Genomic DNA, 18,735 nt, shown 5'->3' with positions numbered 1-18,735 from the left:
TGAGAGGCCGATATACAGGAAGTGCTGGGCGTGACAGGGTTTGTGTTCATGTGTAGGGGGTGGAGCCGGGGAGCAATGGCTGGTGCTGTTCATGGAAGAGCTGATCCGTATTGATATGTCCGGATTCTGGGGTAAGATCACAGTGGGGAGGGAGTCAAATAATAATATATAACTTCTGGGGACACCGAACGTTCGTTGACGTGACAAAAAGTGATGACATAAGTACCAATGTGCCTGGATCAGTGTACTGAATGATATGAATGGGATCATACAGGAAGGGTTCTGTCTCCCCTTTGTTTATGTAAAGCTGAAACCAAAATAACGATTGACCAAATACAAGAGATGTGTATTCTGACCTGAACCTTGGTGTGATTTGTGTCATTCCTCCAGATCTGTGCAGCAATCCAGTGTGAAGCTTTGCCTCTGAGCAGGCGCTTCCCAGAGTTCTGCTTGGGCTTGTTTTACACATGCACAAGCCCTCTGAAGAGCGACCTGTGACAGGTGGCTTTTCAGAGGACGTTTGATGGGCAGGGAGGAGGTGTTTTGTTCCCCTTAACGCCCGCCCCATCATGCCACAACTGTGTACGTTGCATGCAGTTATGGGGCAGTTGCGGTGCAGCCCCTTTCACTTGGTGGGTAGTACTGCATGCTGAACACAACAGAAGGGGATTCTTTTTGTTACACCCAGAAATAAAGTTTAGAGAAGCAGGACAGAGCAAACCAAAGGGTGCACTAGTAAGTGGCTCTTATTGTAAGGTGTGTGTATATTCAATACAACTGCTTTTTCAGCATTTTGGGGGGCCGTAAAAGTGCGGCTCAATTGCTCCCCAAACTGCAAGTGTAAACTAAGCCTTAAAGTAATGCTAAAGCCTCGCCTGTTTTCTCTCAAACCGATCTAAATGTAATAGCTGAGAATGCTTTTTTTACTTGAAAAAGATTTACAATAAGATATGTACACTAGTGTACCCCTGGGCTTGCTCAGTGCTGCCCCCCCCCCCCTAAGCTTTTGTCAGGGAGCATGCAGTGATGAGTGCATGGTACATCCCCTGATCTCCCTCTTTGGCACTACCCGTGTTTCCCCGAAAATAAGACCGGGTCTTATATTAATTCTGTCTTAAAAAAAAACACACTAGGGCTTATTTTCAGGGGATGTCTTATTTATTTATGGTATGTACAAAAAAGTTTCCCCCCCTGTCAGCTCTGGAGTCAGCATTGTGAAATTCTGTAATCCCCCAAAAAATTCTTTGTTTAGACCTTATAAAATGATGTAATCCGTTCTGTAAAAAGATAATATAATGTGCAGTGTGTCTCCATGTGTAACATTATTGTGGAAAATACCTTATTTACTGTGCCGCTTACGTGACCCGCTGGAGCTCAAATACTGCAGAGGGAGGGACCAAAATCCCCAATGACGTCAGCCCCACTCTGAGTACTGCAGTGGGTAGGGGCTTAATAAAGTTTTATTGAAAAAAAAAACAGCTGACATCAGCCGGGAGGAGAGGAGAAGAGCTCCGGCAGGTCACGTGAGCGCCCAGCAGTGCTGTAAATAAGGTATTTTCCACAATAAAGTTGCAAAAGGGAGACACACTGCACATTATATAATCTTTTTACAGAACAGATTACATGTTTTTACAAGGACTTTAACTAGGGCTTATTTTTGGGGTAGGGCTTATATTGCAGCCATCCCAGAAACTCACGCTAGGTCTTATTTTCGGGGTAGGGCTTATTTTCGGAGAAACAGGGTACATGTCCCATAAGTCTACGTGCCCCCTGCATACCCGATATCTGTCCTCATGGTGGCACAGGCGGTCTGCTTGCTGTCTTTTTCCCCAAGTATGAATGGTTCCAAAGGGCTACTGAGCCACCTCAGAGGTGGAAAGCTACAGCAGGCATCTTTGGGCTGGTTTCAGGAAGGAGAGGCCGCAGCAGACAAGGTAAGTACCCAGGTAAGTTGGTATAAATACTATGGAAACTGTTACGTTTAATAACCCCTTCATCATCATCATCTGATTTATATATATATATATATATATATATATATATATATATATATATATATATATATATATATATATATATATATATATATATATATATATATATATATATATATATATATATATATATATATATATATATATATATATATATATATATTAATATAATATAATATAATTTTTTTTTTTTTTTCGCAGGCAAAAATTGATTTAATCAGCAAGTATGGGAGTTCAAGGACTGTGGAAGCTGCTTGAATGTTCTGGAAGACCGATAAATCCTGAGACATTAGAAGGGAAAATCCTTGCTGTCGGTATCCTTGACAAAAAGAGCTTGTTTACCATTTATTCTGTGTCTTGTGTGTCTCTACAGGTCAGGTATTACTAGAGACCATGGAAGTGTGTACTTATCTAAAAAGAAAGGGGTACTTTGTTATTTTCATGTGTGTGTGTATATATATATATATATATATATATATATATATATATATATTACAGGTATTCATGGGTAATTTTTAATTTGTTCCTGTAGTCCAAGGATCTTCAAACTATGTCCCTTCAGCTGTTGCGGAACTACACGTCCCATGAGGCATTGTGAAACTCTGACATTCACAGACATAACTAGGCATGATGGGAATTGTAGTTCCTAAACAACTGGAGGGCCATAGTTTGAGGACCCCTGCTGTAGTCGGTAGAGAAGCTCCAATTACATTAGACCTCATGCACCCTGGGACTTTATGATGTAAAACCAGCCATGTTTGCCCACCCGGGAGCCACATCTGCTGCATACAACTGCCCATAGGAATTAATAACAGGATGGTGCTCTAAACGGGTATACATCACTACCTACACTACTAAAAGATGTTTGCCCCTGGACACAGACAACCTGCATCCAGAGGTGTACTTTTGTGCCCGTGTTTACACAAGCATCAAAAAATCTTCTGAGAGGACATGTCTCAGGACCCTTCACAAAGCACAGCACGTCTCATGCATGTCCAGTGGGTAGTCATCTGTGAAGCCACGAGAAGTCACAACTGGCTGCCCACATGCCAGGGACCCAAAGACCGTTGAAGAACCGGCCCAGCTGGGGATAGCGTTGGGATTCTTGGATAGGTGAGTGTCTGTTTATTAAAAGTCAGCAGCTACAGTGTTTGTAGCAGCTCAGATATATACAGTATTTCTTTTTTATAGCCCCAGACTGTGATTGGGCAGTATGGGAGCAGCAGGCTGCTGATGATATTTCTGTGTTTTCTCTTACTGTAAGCAAATTCACAGGGCTGGACTCGCAGCTTGTCAATATGCTAAAAGCAGGAGTAAGCAATTCTCCTTTCCTGACGCATTCATGGCAGCACACACTGGGGGCGGAGTCACAACCCAGTGTGTGCTGCCATGAAGATGCGTCAGGAAGGGAAAATTACGGAAAGGTGAGTATACAATTTTCGGTTTTCCTGGCGCATTTTCATGGCAGCACACACTGGGTTGTGACTCCGCCCCCAGTGTGTGCTGCCATGAAGATGCGTCAGAAAAGGAAAATTACGGAAAGGTGAGTATACAATTTTCCGTTTTTCCCCAGTAATTGGATTGTAACAACCTTGTAGCATGTCATAAGGGAGACTGCATCAGGATCTGATGTGTTTCAAAGCTAAGACTGCACAGGATTTATATTGTTGAGCATCTAAATCAGGGATATGCAATTAGCGGACCTCCAGCTGTTGCCAAACTACAAGTCCCATGAGGCATAGCGAGACTCTGACAGCATCAAGCATGACACCCAGAGGCATGATGGGACTTGTAGTTTGGCAACAGCTGGAGGTCCGCTAATTGCATATCCCTGATCTAAATCCAAGAAGTAGATGCTGAACGTGCTTGATGCCTGAACAATGATGGTGCTGTCATACTGTAGAGAAAAGCAGATGAAGGAGTTCTCGGGGTTACTGTGTTCTCTTTGAGACGTAATAAATGCACATTACATAGCATGCATGCACTTGCCATTAAAAAGTATATATGATGTTCGCTTCTTGTGAGGGCCTCCAGTTTAAAACCCTAATACAAAAATCACTTTCACTGCTAAAATCCGTTAGTCTGTGACGCTGTCACTTGAAGACATATCATTTGTTAGGCCTTCACACAGGCGATTGCCTGTAGACACTGGATTCAAGTGACAAGGATCAGCAGGTTCTTGTAGCTGGAATGACAGGTGTATGTGAATAGCGGCTCAGCCTGTACAAAGTAATGACCGGCCGAGAGCAGCCATCTCTGTTCGAATGTGGCTGAACGCCAAGTGATACCTGCAGTCAGGGACAGTCTGTGTGTATGACTGTGTGTCCCAAGCGTGTCACGATCCTACGGGGTAAAATGACCGCACCAGCCAAGCAGACTCTGGCTGGAATAAGCGCCCAGAGGCGATTCAGTTCGCATGAGTAGCGCTATACAAGTCATTCATTCATGTCTGAGCTTGGATGCAGTTAGATGTGTATAGGCTTGGACATCAGTCCCTAACAGCAGGTGCTGCTTGGTGTGCAGCTACATGTGGATGGCTGCTGTCAGCCTGTCATTACTTTGTATAGAATGAGCAGCCGCCGCTATTCACATACACCTGTCATTCCAGCTGAAGAATCCGCTGATACTTACTGCTGGAATCTGGTGTTTGAAGGAGGTCATAGTAGAGCTGCACGATTAATCGCGGAGAGAATCGCAATCTCGATTCTCCCCGCCCGCGATCTCCCCGTGGGATGACCCGCGATTCTTCTGTGTTCCACCGCTGGTTCCACGTAACCAGCGTGGAATGCAAATGCAGCCGATTTTGAAACCGACGTCAGCAGCCTGCGCCGCTGGATAGATGTCTGAGCTTCTCTCAGAACAGTAGTTTGTATCCATGCGCCACCCAGTGGTTGTCGGCGGTACTGCTCCTGATGTATTAAACCTTCTCACAGTTCTGTACAACTGTGTGTATCCATGCACCACCCAATGGTTGCTGGCAGTATTGCTTCTGATCTATAAAAAGAGACCAGTGATATGTCTATAATGTTAAAGATCATATAACTCCTATGAAAAAATCAGAATCAAAGTTTTATTCTGCCTTTTTCATAGGAGTTATATGATCTTTAACATTATAGACATATCACTGGTCTCTTTTTTTATATATTCACATTTTCAGATAAATCACAGGTTTATTAATTTTTTTTTTTTTGGGGGGGGGGGGGGTTCTGGCATTACATTTTTAAATTGGTGCAGCCCTAGGTCATAGTGCTGCTGCTGCTGCTGCTGCTGCTGCTGCTGTATCATTCAACTCCTTCACACTTCCTGTGAGCCCAGAGCATTATGGACCCACCAAAGAGTAGATGTCGGAGAGAAACCGAGTGCTGTCACACCACAAAGGGAAGATGACACAAGAGCTCATAAACCCAGCACTTTCAACTTTATGGACATTCACCAACTTATAGGAAAGTTGTTGACTCAGCAAATGCCTATATATGAATTCTGGTATATAGTTCTCTTTCAGCAACTGTGTAGTTAACGGCCTTAACCATACAGTAAGATATAAGTATTTGGCTGAATCAAGCGGTGAAAGGCGCAAGAGACCGCCAAGGAAATGCCATCCAAAATGCTCATCTTTTGACATTATTCCATCGACTTTGCAAGTTGTTGTTTTTTAGAATACGCCCTATTTTTGTATTTGATGGTGAAGCCCCTCTCCTGAAGAAACAGACTCTGGTAAGTTATAATATTTTTTACCTCCCCAAACAAATTTACCCTTTACTCTCCTACATTTTAGGTCATTGGGTGTCTTCTTTCTATACTTTAACTTGCATTAGAACAATCACAAAAAAGTGTGTAAAGTAAACACTGAGAATTAACAATCAATTCCCACTACTAATATGTAAAAAACAGCCCTTGTGGTTTGCAGGGGGTGGTGTGTCATGCGTAGCTCAGCCCGACATGCTGCAAGAAAAATGCTTCTTCAGGAGCTTTAGGCGATTGTAGAATCGCACCAACTGTTGTCACCCTCTCTCACCAAGCTGCTCGATGATGGTCTTGTAGTCCATTCCAGCCTTGGAAAGGTTTACAATCTTGTCCCTGACATCCTTGGACAGCTCTTTGGGCTTTGCCATGGTGGAGAGATTGGAATCTGATTGCTTCTGTAGACAGGTGTCTTTTATACAGGTAACAAGCTGAGATTAGGAGCACTCACTTTTAAAAGTGCTCCTAATTTAAATTTGTTACCTGTATAGAAGACACCTGGGAGCCAGAAAACCTGCTGATTGATAGGAAATCAAACACTTATTTCACTCATTAAAATGCAAATTATTTTTATTTTTTTAATGCATTTTTATGGATAATTTTGTTGTTATTCTGTCTCTCACTGTTAAAATAAACCTACCACTAAAATTATAGACTGATCATTTGTCAGTGGGCAAATGAACAAAATCAGCAGGGGGTCAAATACTTTTTTCCCCTCACTGTACAAAACTGACAGCTGCAGTGTCATTGGTGTTTTGTGGAGGCACAATGGAATTCCAATGCCCCGTACACACGATTAGGCTTTAGCCCGACCAAACTCACATCGGAATTTCGAAGGCATCGGAGTAAAAGAGAACATGCTCTATGTAAACTCCAACGGAAATTCCTCGGAATATCCGATGGAAAAACTCAGATGGGCATACACAAGGTCGGAATTTCCGATGGGAAAAAGTCCGTCTGACTTTTTCCACCCGAAATTCCGATCGTGTGTACGAGGCATTCTTTGTGAATTCCACTAATTGAATTTAAAAGCACTGCTTTTAGAAATGGGGGGGGGGGGGGGGGTCGCCCTATATGTCTAAGTGCTGTTTGCATATACATGGCCCAGCATATTTCCTGTATTATTTGTGTTGCATTCTCGTGGTGCCAGTCACACCCAGAGGCTGCCTTCCAGTTATTACCTACTTTCCTATGTGATGATCAAGATGGCAAAGCCTAATTAAAAAATTTTCACCTATAACTTTGTAATATTGATATAACTTCTTTGCTATTTATTCCACTCTGTCAGCCACTATATGTCATCATAGACATTACTTTACGGTAATACCAGGTACCAGAAAGAGAGTGGTGCATTTATTTATTTATTTTTCACTAACATATGTTGGAAAATTAGAAGAATACCTTTCTGAAAAGGCTTTGTCTATACTAGAGGGAGAGATGGTCATTTGAGACTATGGCCCGGATTCTCAGTGGAGATACGACGGCGTATCTCCAGATACGCCGTCGTATCTCTGCGTTGCGCGGTCGTATCTATACGCCTGATTCTTATAATCAGTTACGCATAGATTTCCCGTAGATCCGACTGGTTTAACTTTGTTACACCGTCGTATCGTAAATGCAAATTTACGCTGGCCGCTAGGTGGTGCTTCCGTCGAATTCTGCGTCGAGTATGCAAATTAGCTAGATACGCGAATTCCCAAATGTACGCCCGGCCGACGCAGTACATTTACGCCTTTTACGTTAGGCTTTTCCCAACGTAAAGTTGCCCCTGCTATATGAGGCATAACTGCGGCGTACCAATGTTAAGTATGGCCGTCATTCCCGCGTCGAAATTTGAACATTTTACGTTGTTTGCGTAAGTCGTCCGTGAATGGGGCTGGACATCATTTACGTACACGTCGAAACCAGTACGTCCTTGCGGCGTACTTTGCCGCAAAGCACACTGGGATATTCCACGGATGGCGCATGCGCCGTAAGTGCAAAACGTCAATCACGTCGGGTCACAGCACATTAACTTAAAACATGCCCCCCTGTTCAACATTTGAATTAGGCGGGCTTACGCTGGCCGATTTACGCTACGCCACCGCAACTTACGGAGCAAGTGCTTTGAGAATACAGCACTTGCCCGTCTAAGTTGTGGAGGCGTAATGTAAATCGGATATGTTACGCCGCCACAAAGATACGCCGTTCTACGAGAATCTGGGCCTATAGCTTTAGGCTTCATTTCCTAATAAATGTAATCTGTCCATGCGATAATATAAAACCTACTTGTATAAAGCTTGTATACTCTATAATAAACAGTCATGGATATCCTATAGAATTAGCAGCGCATCCTGGAAAAAACACCCAGTGTGTCTCCAATAATTGTGTTTAAACACAAATCGAAGTCCAATCGGATTAAATCCAAAGAAACGCGATTCTTGGACCAGTGTCAAGAATAAAATTCTCAGGTACCGTCGCCACACCTCGTGATCCCTCTCCCTTGGGTATTAAGATTACCAGAATGGATATGATCAGGAGCCTGTAATAAATCCATTCTTGGATCCGGGACCGTCCTTGATCTAGGTTGCATTCTGAGGAGCCCAGGCCATTGGACGTTGGATTGCACAGTCCTAGGTGTCTCCTATTCCTGGGTGTCTCCTAGTCCAGGCTCCAGTGTCTGCAGCACTTATAACCTACTTATAATCACATTTAACATTCTCATTTTAGGCAAAGAGGAGACAGAAGAAGGATTTTGCTGCCAATGAAGCTAAGAAAACAAATGACAAGTTGCTGAAGACCTTCTTGAAAAGACAAGCCATTAAAGCAGCTTTGTCTGGAAACAAGAAAAGGTGTGCACCTTCTACTCATCTCATACTGCCACAGCCAGTCATCCAATGTAAATGTAAGCACATCGTAATCTCACTTTGATGTTTTCCAGCAATGAGGAGTTTCCAAGTGTTTCACAAATACGAAGAAAAGAAGAGGAGGATATGTATGCTCTAGCCCCCTTAGAAGAGAAAGCAAGAAATAGGTACATTCAATATCTGAATTTTATCATCTAATTCGGGAAAATATACCAACTGTTGCATGTGAAAATTTACTTGCCATTTCCAAGGATTTGGACCAGGGGTCAAGTCCTGGGGAAAAAAGTGTGGGAACTCCCACCCAAGATCCACTCACCCACCCAAAAAAAAATGATACCCTCATATGCATAATTACTAAACCGCAAGTTCTTTCTAAATCCCGCGATAACTCGCAGCAGACCTCCGCAATGTCTCGTGGGAACAATGACAAAAGCTCCCAGGAGACATTGCGGCATCGAGGAAGTGACGGAATACCCACACACTACCCGATGAATCCATATACAGGAAGCGGCCAGTAACATAAAGGATTACTAAGGTTCGCCTGCCCCTGACAGTGACTCGAGCTGGGCATCGCCACTTAGTAAAGGATTGGCTCGGGCGGCTGGGCTGCTCTCGCCTGCTCTAGTCCTGCTAAGGGAACTGCGTTCCTGCTGTGAAAAAAGTGCAGAGACGCCGTTCCCACGCGTTCCCGCAGGACTTGAGCCCTGATTTGGACACTTTAGCACAAGTGCACTTCCAATATACTCTGTAGAACTACGAAACACTGTTTATACCAGCCTTTCTCAACCTCTTTACTCCAGTGGAATCCTTAAAATAATTGTAAGGTCTAGGGGGAACCCCTGCCAAAATATTGAATGGGGATCAGTGGGGGAAAAATGGCCCTTATATTGGTGGTCTATAAGAAGCATGCACCCCTCACAGTGGTGATTGAAATGACACCCTTATGCTTCGTACACATGGCCGGACTTTCCGAGGGGAAAAAGTCAGACTGGCTTTTTTTTTTTGGAAAGTCCGGCCGTGTGTAGCCTCCATCGGACTTTTTTTCTCGGAAGTCCGACGGACCTTAGATGGTGATTCTGTTCTCTTTCTTTCCGACGGACTCTGTTGTTTCAGCAAATACTGAACTTTATAGAACATGTAAATTGTGAATTTTAATTTTTAATTTTTGTTCGTTCCTCCACATTTATAAACCTCTTCTGCACAGCTTTTAAACCAGCATATTGAATATATTTTGTGTACTTGTTTCATCTGTAGTTCTGAAGAGGAAGAAGATAGAGAATGGGAGGAGAGAATGAACCAGAAGCAAATCCTTCAGGTTTTGGTCTTTTTTTTATTTTTTATGTTTGTATGTTTTTGTTGTTGTGTTGTTCAGCAGGGTCTTTCCTCTTCCCCCCTCCTTCTTCCCTTTTTTTTTTTTTTTGTGGACTTTATAAAGCTTACTGAAGTCAGGCTAAAAACTAGACAACATAATATGATGCTCATCACTAATGATTAAAATACTGTAAAGTTGACTTTAAGGTGGTGGTAAACGGTCTCTTTACTTGACACCATGTTGAACCTTAAAATAGGAGTTACACGTAGGTTCCTTCAATTTGTTTTAGAAATGCATAGTTTTTAAGATTTTGCTCTGTTGGATTACGTCATTCGTGCATGTGCAGTTTAATTCAAATTGACGGCACGCTGACTGCCAGTCAGTGTGCCGTGAAAGTGTATATCGATGTGCCGTGGTGACCTAATCCTCGCTCCCCAGCATTGTAGCTGTCCCGTGAGAGCTCCGAGTATCACCTCTTCCTGGAACCCATGTGACTAGCTACACAGGGGTTGTTTACACTGTGAACAAAAAGGGAAGCCGCTCAGGTGTGGTCATCTTCAAAGGTAATTCTGCTCACATAGCTATGATTAAACACTATAGTGTGTAAGTATAGTGTGAAACGCGTCAGGTCCAGTGTTCTGTGACTTGTAGTGCTGTGTTGGATTTTACAGTAAAGGCAATTTTATTTGGAGTGCGACTGTCCAGAAGATATTCTTCCCTTTTTTTTTGCGTTGTTTACACTGTAGCATAGCAAGCACGCTGGAAGCGAATATGATAGCTTATTATCTGCACTGTAAAGTGATCAGTTTCCCAACGGCAAAGCACACAAAATGGACAATGCAAATAATGAGTCTCTGTTGCATCGTATGGCAGATGCACAAGATTACCGTGCCTTTGTAGGAGAAGGGTGGGAGTAAGGCAGGAATCGGATTCAGGGGGTTTCCCTAGAGATGGCGCCAGCTTCCGAAACATTGGAAGAAATTAAACATTGGATGCGAATAAAGTAAGGACACCCCAATAACGTTGTAACACAAGTACCTGATTCGATTGTAATGTGGATTGCAGTGCAGATCTGTGTTTAACTGCATTATGCAGTACTGAGTTTACTACCGCTTACAGATAAGCCCAGATTGATATCTTTTCTGTCACATCTGACTCTTCTCAGAAGTGTGTTGTAGGCAGGGACGCCTTCCATCTTATGGCGACAAAAACATGCGTTGTGTGCAAGGACCAACCTGCTATCCACAGCACATGAATAAAAGCTATGGTAAAAATGGTGTTCAAATCTCGCCTGTCTGACGTTTCCCAATTTCATATAACATTGAAATTGTAAGTCCTAAATTACACGGGCAGTTACAAGCAATGTGCAATTTTACAACCAAAAAATAACTTCAAGTAATGTATGAATTTCCCTTGTAAAACTGCTCCTTGTGACCTTTCATTTTAACTCTAAACTGTAACCTCCTGGGTACAATATTATTGGTTACAAGGCACCTAGCAATTGTCTGTGTAATTGAGGAAATCTTTCTGTATTGCTGGTGCTAGTTCGACATCAGTCCGGTTTACCAAGTGATGGGTATTTTTTTTTTTCCTTTTAATTAGGAAGAATTTTTTGCTGACCCACATTCAGTGGATATAGACTCTGAGGATTTTACCAGCCTTCCTCCTGAAGTGAAGCATGAAATCCTGACTGACATGAAGGAGTTCACCAAGCGAAGAAGGACATTGTTTGACACCATGCCAGAGGTATAATGACAAGTATGATCAATGCACGTTATCATTACATCATATTTACCCGGCAATTTTTTTTGTCATGTTTGTTTAAAGCAGGGGTGTCCAAACTTTTTTCAAAGAGGGCCATATTTGATATAGTGAACATGGGTGAGGGCCGATCATTTTGTCTGACAATCTTTGAACCATTACAATTCAGGCTGAGTGTGTTCGTCCGAGCACTAATACACCGTCCAACAAGAATTCTCTTTGTAGCTGTGTGTGGTGAAGAGATGAGCTAGGGCGTATTATTTGGAGATATATGTATCTTTTGTGGGCCCCCAATTAATCCCCAAGCGCCGCTCGGGACTAAGGATGAGCTTGGGCGTGTTATTTGGATATACCGTATTTATCAGCGTATAACACGCACCTTCACTTTTAAGAGGGAAGTTTCAGGAAAAACTTACATTTTAAATAAAGAACTGTGAAGCAAAATAAGGGTCAATGCAGCCTCACCATTGCCATGAATGCAGCCTCACCATTGCTTTCAGTGCAGCCTGATCCATGCCCATCTGTAGCCTTGGAGGGAACAGGGACGGGGTGGGATGATGCTGACTGATTACATACAGGAGAATCTCCTGTTTACTCAGGGGCCTCTTTAATACAAAGTCCTGCCTCCAGTGGCAGCCAAGGAGACAGGACTTCCTATTAGAGGAGTAAACAGGAGCTGAGTAAACGAGATTCTCCTGTATGTTATCTGTCGGCACTCGTCCCGGGATCTGTACGTGGGAAAGGGCCCTAAGAGTTTTTATGGGAAAAAGTATGTATGTCAGTTGTTTATGGTTCCCACTTTTACTTTTTTGGTGGAACAACCAGACTGATATAGTGAGCTAAATGTGTAATATATGAACTGACCAGCAGGTGGCACCAGTCACACTTTACATTGACCATATTTGCCTTTTAGCTGAAACAAGACGTATGCAATAGCACTTTAATGACTAAGTAAAAAAAAAATTACAATATGTGCTAAAACAAACTTAATCAACTATACTTTGGTGCTTACATAATGGATAACATTGGTGTTGCCAGAATAATAAATATACCAACTAGGGATGTCCCGATATCGTTACTAGTATCGGTACCGATACCGAGTATTTCCCCGAGTACTTGTACTCGGGGGAAATGCTCCGATGCCTCACCTGATACCTGGGCAGGCAGGGGAGTTGCTTGTCTTTTCTCCGTGTTGTCTTTTCTCCGTGTTGTCTTTTCTCCGTGTTGTCTTTTCTCCGTGTTGTCTTTTCTCCGTGTTGTCTTTTCCCCGTGTTGTCTTTTCGTCCGTGCCATCTTCTCCCCCCGTCCATGCAGTCTTCTCCCTCTTCCCCACCCCCCCCCCCTCCCCGTCTGTGCAGTCCTCTTCCCCCCCCCCCCCCATCCGTCCGTTCGTGCAGTCCTCTCTCTCCCCCCGTCCGTGCCGCTCTCCCCCAATTTGTCAGGATGGAGGTAGGAGCCGCTAAATCCGGCTCCTACCTTTTCCGAATGAACAGAGTCAGTGATCGCTGACTCTGTCCATTCATACAGTCCTGATCAATAGTTTAAGACCCCTTGAAAAATGGGAAAAAATCATATTTTACATTGTTGGATCTTAACAAGGTTCCAAGTAGAGCTTCAACATGCAACAAGAAGAAATGAGAGTGAGACAAAGCATTTTTTTTGAGCATTCAATTCATTGAAAACAACGAATAAACTGAAACAGGCTGTTTTTCAGTTGATCGAAAGTTTAGGACCACACCTCCAAAAAAAAACTAAACCCCCCCCAAAACAGAAATCCAACTTCCAAACATGAACTCAGTAATGAGTAGCTCCGCCGTTATTGTTGATCACTTCAAAAATTTGTTTCGGCATGCTTGATGCAAGCATTTCCATGAGATGATTGGGAACATTTCTCCAAGTGGTGAAGACAGCCGCACGAAGGCCATCTACTGTCTGGAACTGTTGTCCATTTTTGTAAACTTCCCTTGCCATCCATCCCCAAAGGTTCTCAATTGGATTTAGATCATGGGAACACGCAGGATGGGCCAAAATAGTGATGTTATTCTCCTGGAAGAAGTCCCTTGTCCTGCGGGCATTGTGTACTGTAGCGTTGTCCTGTTGAAAAACCCAGTCGTTACCACAAAGACGAGGGCCCTCAGTCATGAGGAATGCTCTCTGCAACATCTGGACATAGCCAGCGGCCGTTTGACACCCCTGCACTTCCTGAAGCTCCATTGTTCCACTGAAGGAAAAATCACCCCAGACCATTATGGCGCCCCTTCACTGTGGCGTGTAGAAAACATCTCAGATGGGATCTGCTTGTCATACCAGTAACGTTGGAAACCATCAGGACCATCAAGGTTACATTTTTTTCTCATCGGAGAATAAAACTTTCTTCCACCTTTGAATGTCCCATGTTTGGTGCTCTCTTGCAAAGTCCAAACGAGCAGTTCTGTGGCGTTCAAGGAGACAAGGTTTTTGAAGACGTTTTTTGTTTTTGAAGCCCTTCAGTCTCAGATGCCGTCTGATGGTTATGGGGCTGCAGTCAGCACCAGTAAGGGCCTTAATTTGGGTCAAGGATCGTCCAGTGTCTTAATGAGAGACCCTGCTTATGCAGTTCAGCAACCCTACCACGTTCAAAAAGGGAGAGTTTTTTTGCCTTTGCCATCACAACTTGTTACTACCTGACAGAAAATGACAATGAATCCACATCTTTGCACAGATTTGGCCTTTTAAAGGCATGTGGTCCTAAACTTTTGATCAGCTGAAAAACAGCCTGTTTTAGTTTAATCGTTATTTTCAATTAATTGAATGCTCAAAAAATGTTTTGTCTCACTCTCATTTCTTCTTCTTGCATGTTGAAGCTCTACTTGGAACCTTGTTAAGATCCAACAATGTAAAATATGATTTTTTGCCATTTTTCAAGTGGTCTTAAACTTTTGATCAGGACTGTATAACTGAGCATCGTAACCTGTGTTTATGATGCTTCAGTTTATGAATAGAGAGAAGCTTCTCTCCATTCTTAGCTGAGGCTGCTGAGAAAGGGACTGGGGAATCTGTGTCCTTAGTCCCTTTCTCTGTCTTAAAGGGGAGATGTCAGAGGTCTGTTAAGACCCCTGATATCTCTCCAAAGACCCCCAACAGGGCTGATTAAAAAAATTGCAATAAATAAATAAATACAAATAAAATGTAAATAAAATAAAAAAAACACCGACAATCCACCCCCCCCCCCCACCCCTAAAAAAAAAAAAAAAAAAACGCTGTTAAACATAAAAATAAAAAAATACTGCCACTGTCACGTGACATAAAAAAAAAGTTACGGTATCGGCGAGTACTGGAAAAAAGTATCGGTACTTGTACTTGGGCTCAAAAAAGTGGTATCGGGACAACCCTAATACCAACATTTTAATGCACATAGCAGCCATGTTTTTTTTTTTTTTTTTGAGCTGTGGTTGGGTGACCTCCTGTGTGATGGCGCCTGCATAGTTTTGGGTTCAGATAGACTTGGCAGGGCCAGCAACACCATATTTCGCTGTCTTTAAAGCTGACATTCTTACCACCAAAGTAAGGGGGCATTCTTCCCACTGACCTTTGATTAATTTTATCAGGGGTTTCTCAAGACCTGAAAATGACTTCAAGGCTTCCCCTGTGTATTAACAGGTTGAAAAAATTAACTGGTGTATAGTGTACCAAATGTTGCTTCTTGTATTATTGGTTAGTTGTCCTTTTTTTCCCATACTTGATTATCTCCATTTGTACCAAGACATGTATCTTCAAAATCATTATTACTGCAAGTGTTCAATACAGTTTTAGGGGCAGATTCTCGTAGATTGGCGTAAAAATGGGCGGACGTAACGTATCTGATTTACGTTACGCCGCCGCAAGTTTTTCAGGCAAGTGCTTTATTCACAAAGCACTTGCCTGTAAAGTTGCGACGGCGTAGCGTAAATCACCCGGCGGAATTCAAATTTGGCAGGTAGGGGGCGTGTTTCATTTAAATGAAACGCGTCCCCGCGCCGAACGAACTGCGCATGCACCGTCCCTAAAATTTCCCGGCGTGCATTGCTCTAAATGACGTCGCAAGGACGTCATTGGTTTTGACGTGGACGTAAATTACGTCCAGCAGCATTCACGGATGACTTACGCAAACAACGTAATTTTATAAATTTTCGACGCGGGAACGACGGCCATACTTAACATTGGCTGCGCCTCATATAGCAGGGGCAACTATACGCCGGGAAAAGCCTAACGTAAATGTCGTAACTTTACTGCGTCAGGCCGCGCGTACATTCGGGAATTCGCGTATCTAGCTAATTTGCATACTCAACGCGGAAATCGACGGAAGCGACACCTAGCGGGGAAAAAAATATTGCAGTTACGATCCGACGGTGTAAGAGCCTTACGCCTGTCAAATCGAATGGATATCTATGCGTAACTGATTATAAGAATCAGTCGCATATATACGACGGCCCAGATTAGGACTTACGGCGGCGTACATGGCGCTGCACCGTCGTAAGCCCTTTGAGAATCTGGGCCTTAATGTTTTAGGTGTTGTGTTTTTTTTTTTTTTTTTTTAGTTTAGTTCCTTTTAGTGGTTCCAGTGGCATTCACTTACAAGCCACTAAAGATGTTCAGCTGGCATTTTAAATATCTGAATTAGATGACTGCATATCTGGTCAGGTCACGCCTATAATTCTCAGCTATTTCAAATTAATACAATTTCCCCCTCCTCCTTCCCGGACAGCAACCTAAGAGATGGTCAGTCCCTCCCACCCCATCATCCCTCAATTTTGATTGTGTTTTCTATCATCCAGCAGCACAACGTTTTATTTTCCTGGACTGGATAGCCATTAGGTCTGCAGTCTTCCCCAGTGGCAGATCTCTTGGGGCTGTTGTGCTCTGGGCTTCCTTTTTCTCTTGATTCTAGCAGAAGTCATGTCCTTCCCTGTAATTCCTCGATTCCAGCCTCAGCCATGGACCAGCTGCAGGCTTTTCTGTTATCTGAATAGGATTGGTGGAAAGAGGTCCTTGGGTCTGAGTTTGAATGTCTCTATAAGTCTGTCAGTCATTGGTGACTCTGCTAACTTTAGGAAGATGTGCCAGATGGGCCCAATAAAAAATCAAAATGGGCATCAGCTCGTGGGATTCTGAAACGCATGTGCAGGAGAGTACCCTGCTCAAGGGGCTTGTTCTCCAGACCTGGTCCAAGCTTCTCTCAACATAACGGATCTCATAACGGTAAAAAAGCCTTGCTAACCTTCCAGGAAATAATTCAAGTACACAAAGTTCAGGTCTTCTCCAGCAATGATGGCTTACTTTTAATTGCTGTGTGTGTAGTCCAGAAGATCTTGGGTTGGGCAGAGGTAAATATAGACTTGTATCTCTGCAGTCAACATAAAGGGCTCCAATAAACCTGGTTACTGACCTCCTTAGTTGCCAGCTAATTTGCCACAACAAATTGGAGCTGAATAAATATGTTTTCTTGGGGCTTACCTCCAGATGAGGTATGTCAATAGTGGACCTGTTTGACCAACAGTGGCCCAGATTCAAGTAGAATCGCGCAATATTTGCGTGGGCAAAGAGCAAACTTTTTTCTCTGCGCCCACGCAAATATTGCGCTTTGCCCGCGATTCACGGAGCAGTTGCTCCGTAAATTGCGCGGGCAATATGCTAAGCAGCCGGGCGCAAGGCTGCCTAATGTAAATGATCCCGCCGGGGGCGGGAATCATTTAAATTGGGCGCGCTCCCGCGCCGAGCGAACATCGCATGCTCCGTCGGGAAACTTTCCCGACGTGCATTGCGGCAAATGACGTCGCAAGGACGTCATTTGCTTGTAAGTGAACGTGAATGGCGTCCAGCGCCATTCACGGTTCACTTACGTAAACGACGTTAAATTTGAACGTCGCGAGCGGGAGGCGCAGCTATACTTTAGCATTGGCTGCGCCTGCTATTAGCAGGAGCAACCTTATGCTAAAGGCGCCATACGGAAACTCCGTACCTTGCGTAGGCAGGGCCCGCGCAACTTTTGTGAATCGGTGGTAGTATGCAATTTGCATACTACACGCCGATCACAAAGGCCGCGCCCCCTAGCGGCCAACGCAAGAATGCAGCCTGGGATGTGAAGGCATAAGGAGGCTTATGTTTATCACATCCTAGGCTGCATTCGGTGTAACGAGGTTCCTGAATCAGGAGCACTCGTTACACCTGAGCAAGTAAGCACTTGCGCCGCGCAACTATGGTTGCGCGGGCGCAAGTGCTTCTTGAATCTGGGCCAGTATGGTAAAACTTTTTTTTTTTTTTTTTGTTGACAAGGGAAATAGATTCTTGCTGTATCCATGCCCTGTTTCAAGATTTGACTTTCAAACCCACCTCTCTTATCCATCAAGTTCTACAGAGTCAGCCAGATGCAGGCTAATTTCTGATTGCTGCCCCCCCCCCCCCCCCCAAGCAGGTTGAGCATAGTAATTGGATACAGGCAGGTTGGATGTAGGCTGAGCATTGTAACTGGATACAAGCAGGTTGGATTTAGGATGGGCATTGTAACTGGATAGAAGCAGGTTTGGTGTAGGCTGGGCATTGTAACTGGATACAAGCAGGTTGGATGTAGGCTGGGCATTGTAACTGGATACAAGCAGGTTGGATGTAGGCTGGGCATTGTAACTGGATACAAGCAGGTTGGATGTAGGCTGGGCATTGTAACTGGATACAAGCAGGTTTGGTGTAGGCTGGGCATTGTAACTGGATAGAAGCAGGTTTGGTGTAGGCTGGGCATTGTAACTGGATAGAAGCAGGTTTGGTGTAGGCTGGGCATTGTAACTGGATACAAGCAGGTTGGATGTAGGCTGGGCATTGTAACTGGATACAAGCAGGTTGGATGTAGGCTGGGCATTGTAACTGGATACAAGCAGGTTTGGTGTAGGCTGGGCATTGTAACTGGATACAAGCAGGCTGGATGTAGGCTGGGCATTGTAACTGGATACAAGCAGGTTGCAGGTAAGGATGTGGGTTCATGTCTCCATATACCAACTTGCATAGAATTCTAGCTAGGCGGGTGGCCTCTTTAACAGCAGTGTTTGCATTTCATCTTTTTTCAGTGTTGCAG

General features: G+C 43.7%; 1 protein-coding gene across 2 annotated transcripts in view; it reads left to right on the top strand.

Moving 5' to 3' along the window:
- The first annotated feature begins 28 nt into the window (after positions 1-28).
- The window catches only part of ERCC5 (ERCC excision repair 5, endonuclease), a 50,092-nt gene continuing 31,385 nt past the window's right edge, over positions 29-18,735 (top strand). For both annotated transcript variants that reach the window (XM_040336181.1, XM_040336180.1), the window contains exons 1-7: positions 29-131; positions 2,196-2,308; positions 5,533-5,708; positions 8,445-8,566; positions 8,656-8,748; positions 9,836-9,896; positions 11,496-11,639. In XM_040336181.1, the coding sequence (XP_040192115.1) occupies positions 2,221-2,308; positions 5,533-5,708; positions 8,445-8,566; positions 8,656-8,748; positions 9,836-9,896; positions 11,496-11,639 (684 nt within the window). In that variant the 5' untranslated portion in view covers positions 29-131; positions 2,196-2,220. The remainder of the gene's footprint in view (positions 132-2,195; positions 2,309-5,532; positions 5,709-8,444; positions 8,567-8,655; positions 8,749-9,835; positions 9,897-11,495; positions 11,640-18,735) is intronic.

Source organism: Rana temporaria, chromosome 2, assembly GCF_905171775.1.
Source record: "Rana temporaria chromosome 2, aRanTem1.1, whole genome shotgun sequence".
NCBI classification, from domain to species: Eukaryota; Metazoa; Chordata; class Amphibia; order Anura; family Ranidae; genus Rana; species Rana temporaria.
The sequence above is the reverse complement of the archived record's forward strand: the minus strand, read 5'-3'. Positions and strand labels throughout refer to the sequence as shown.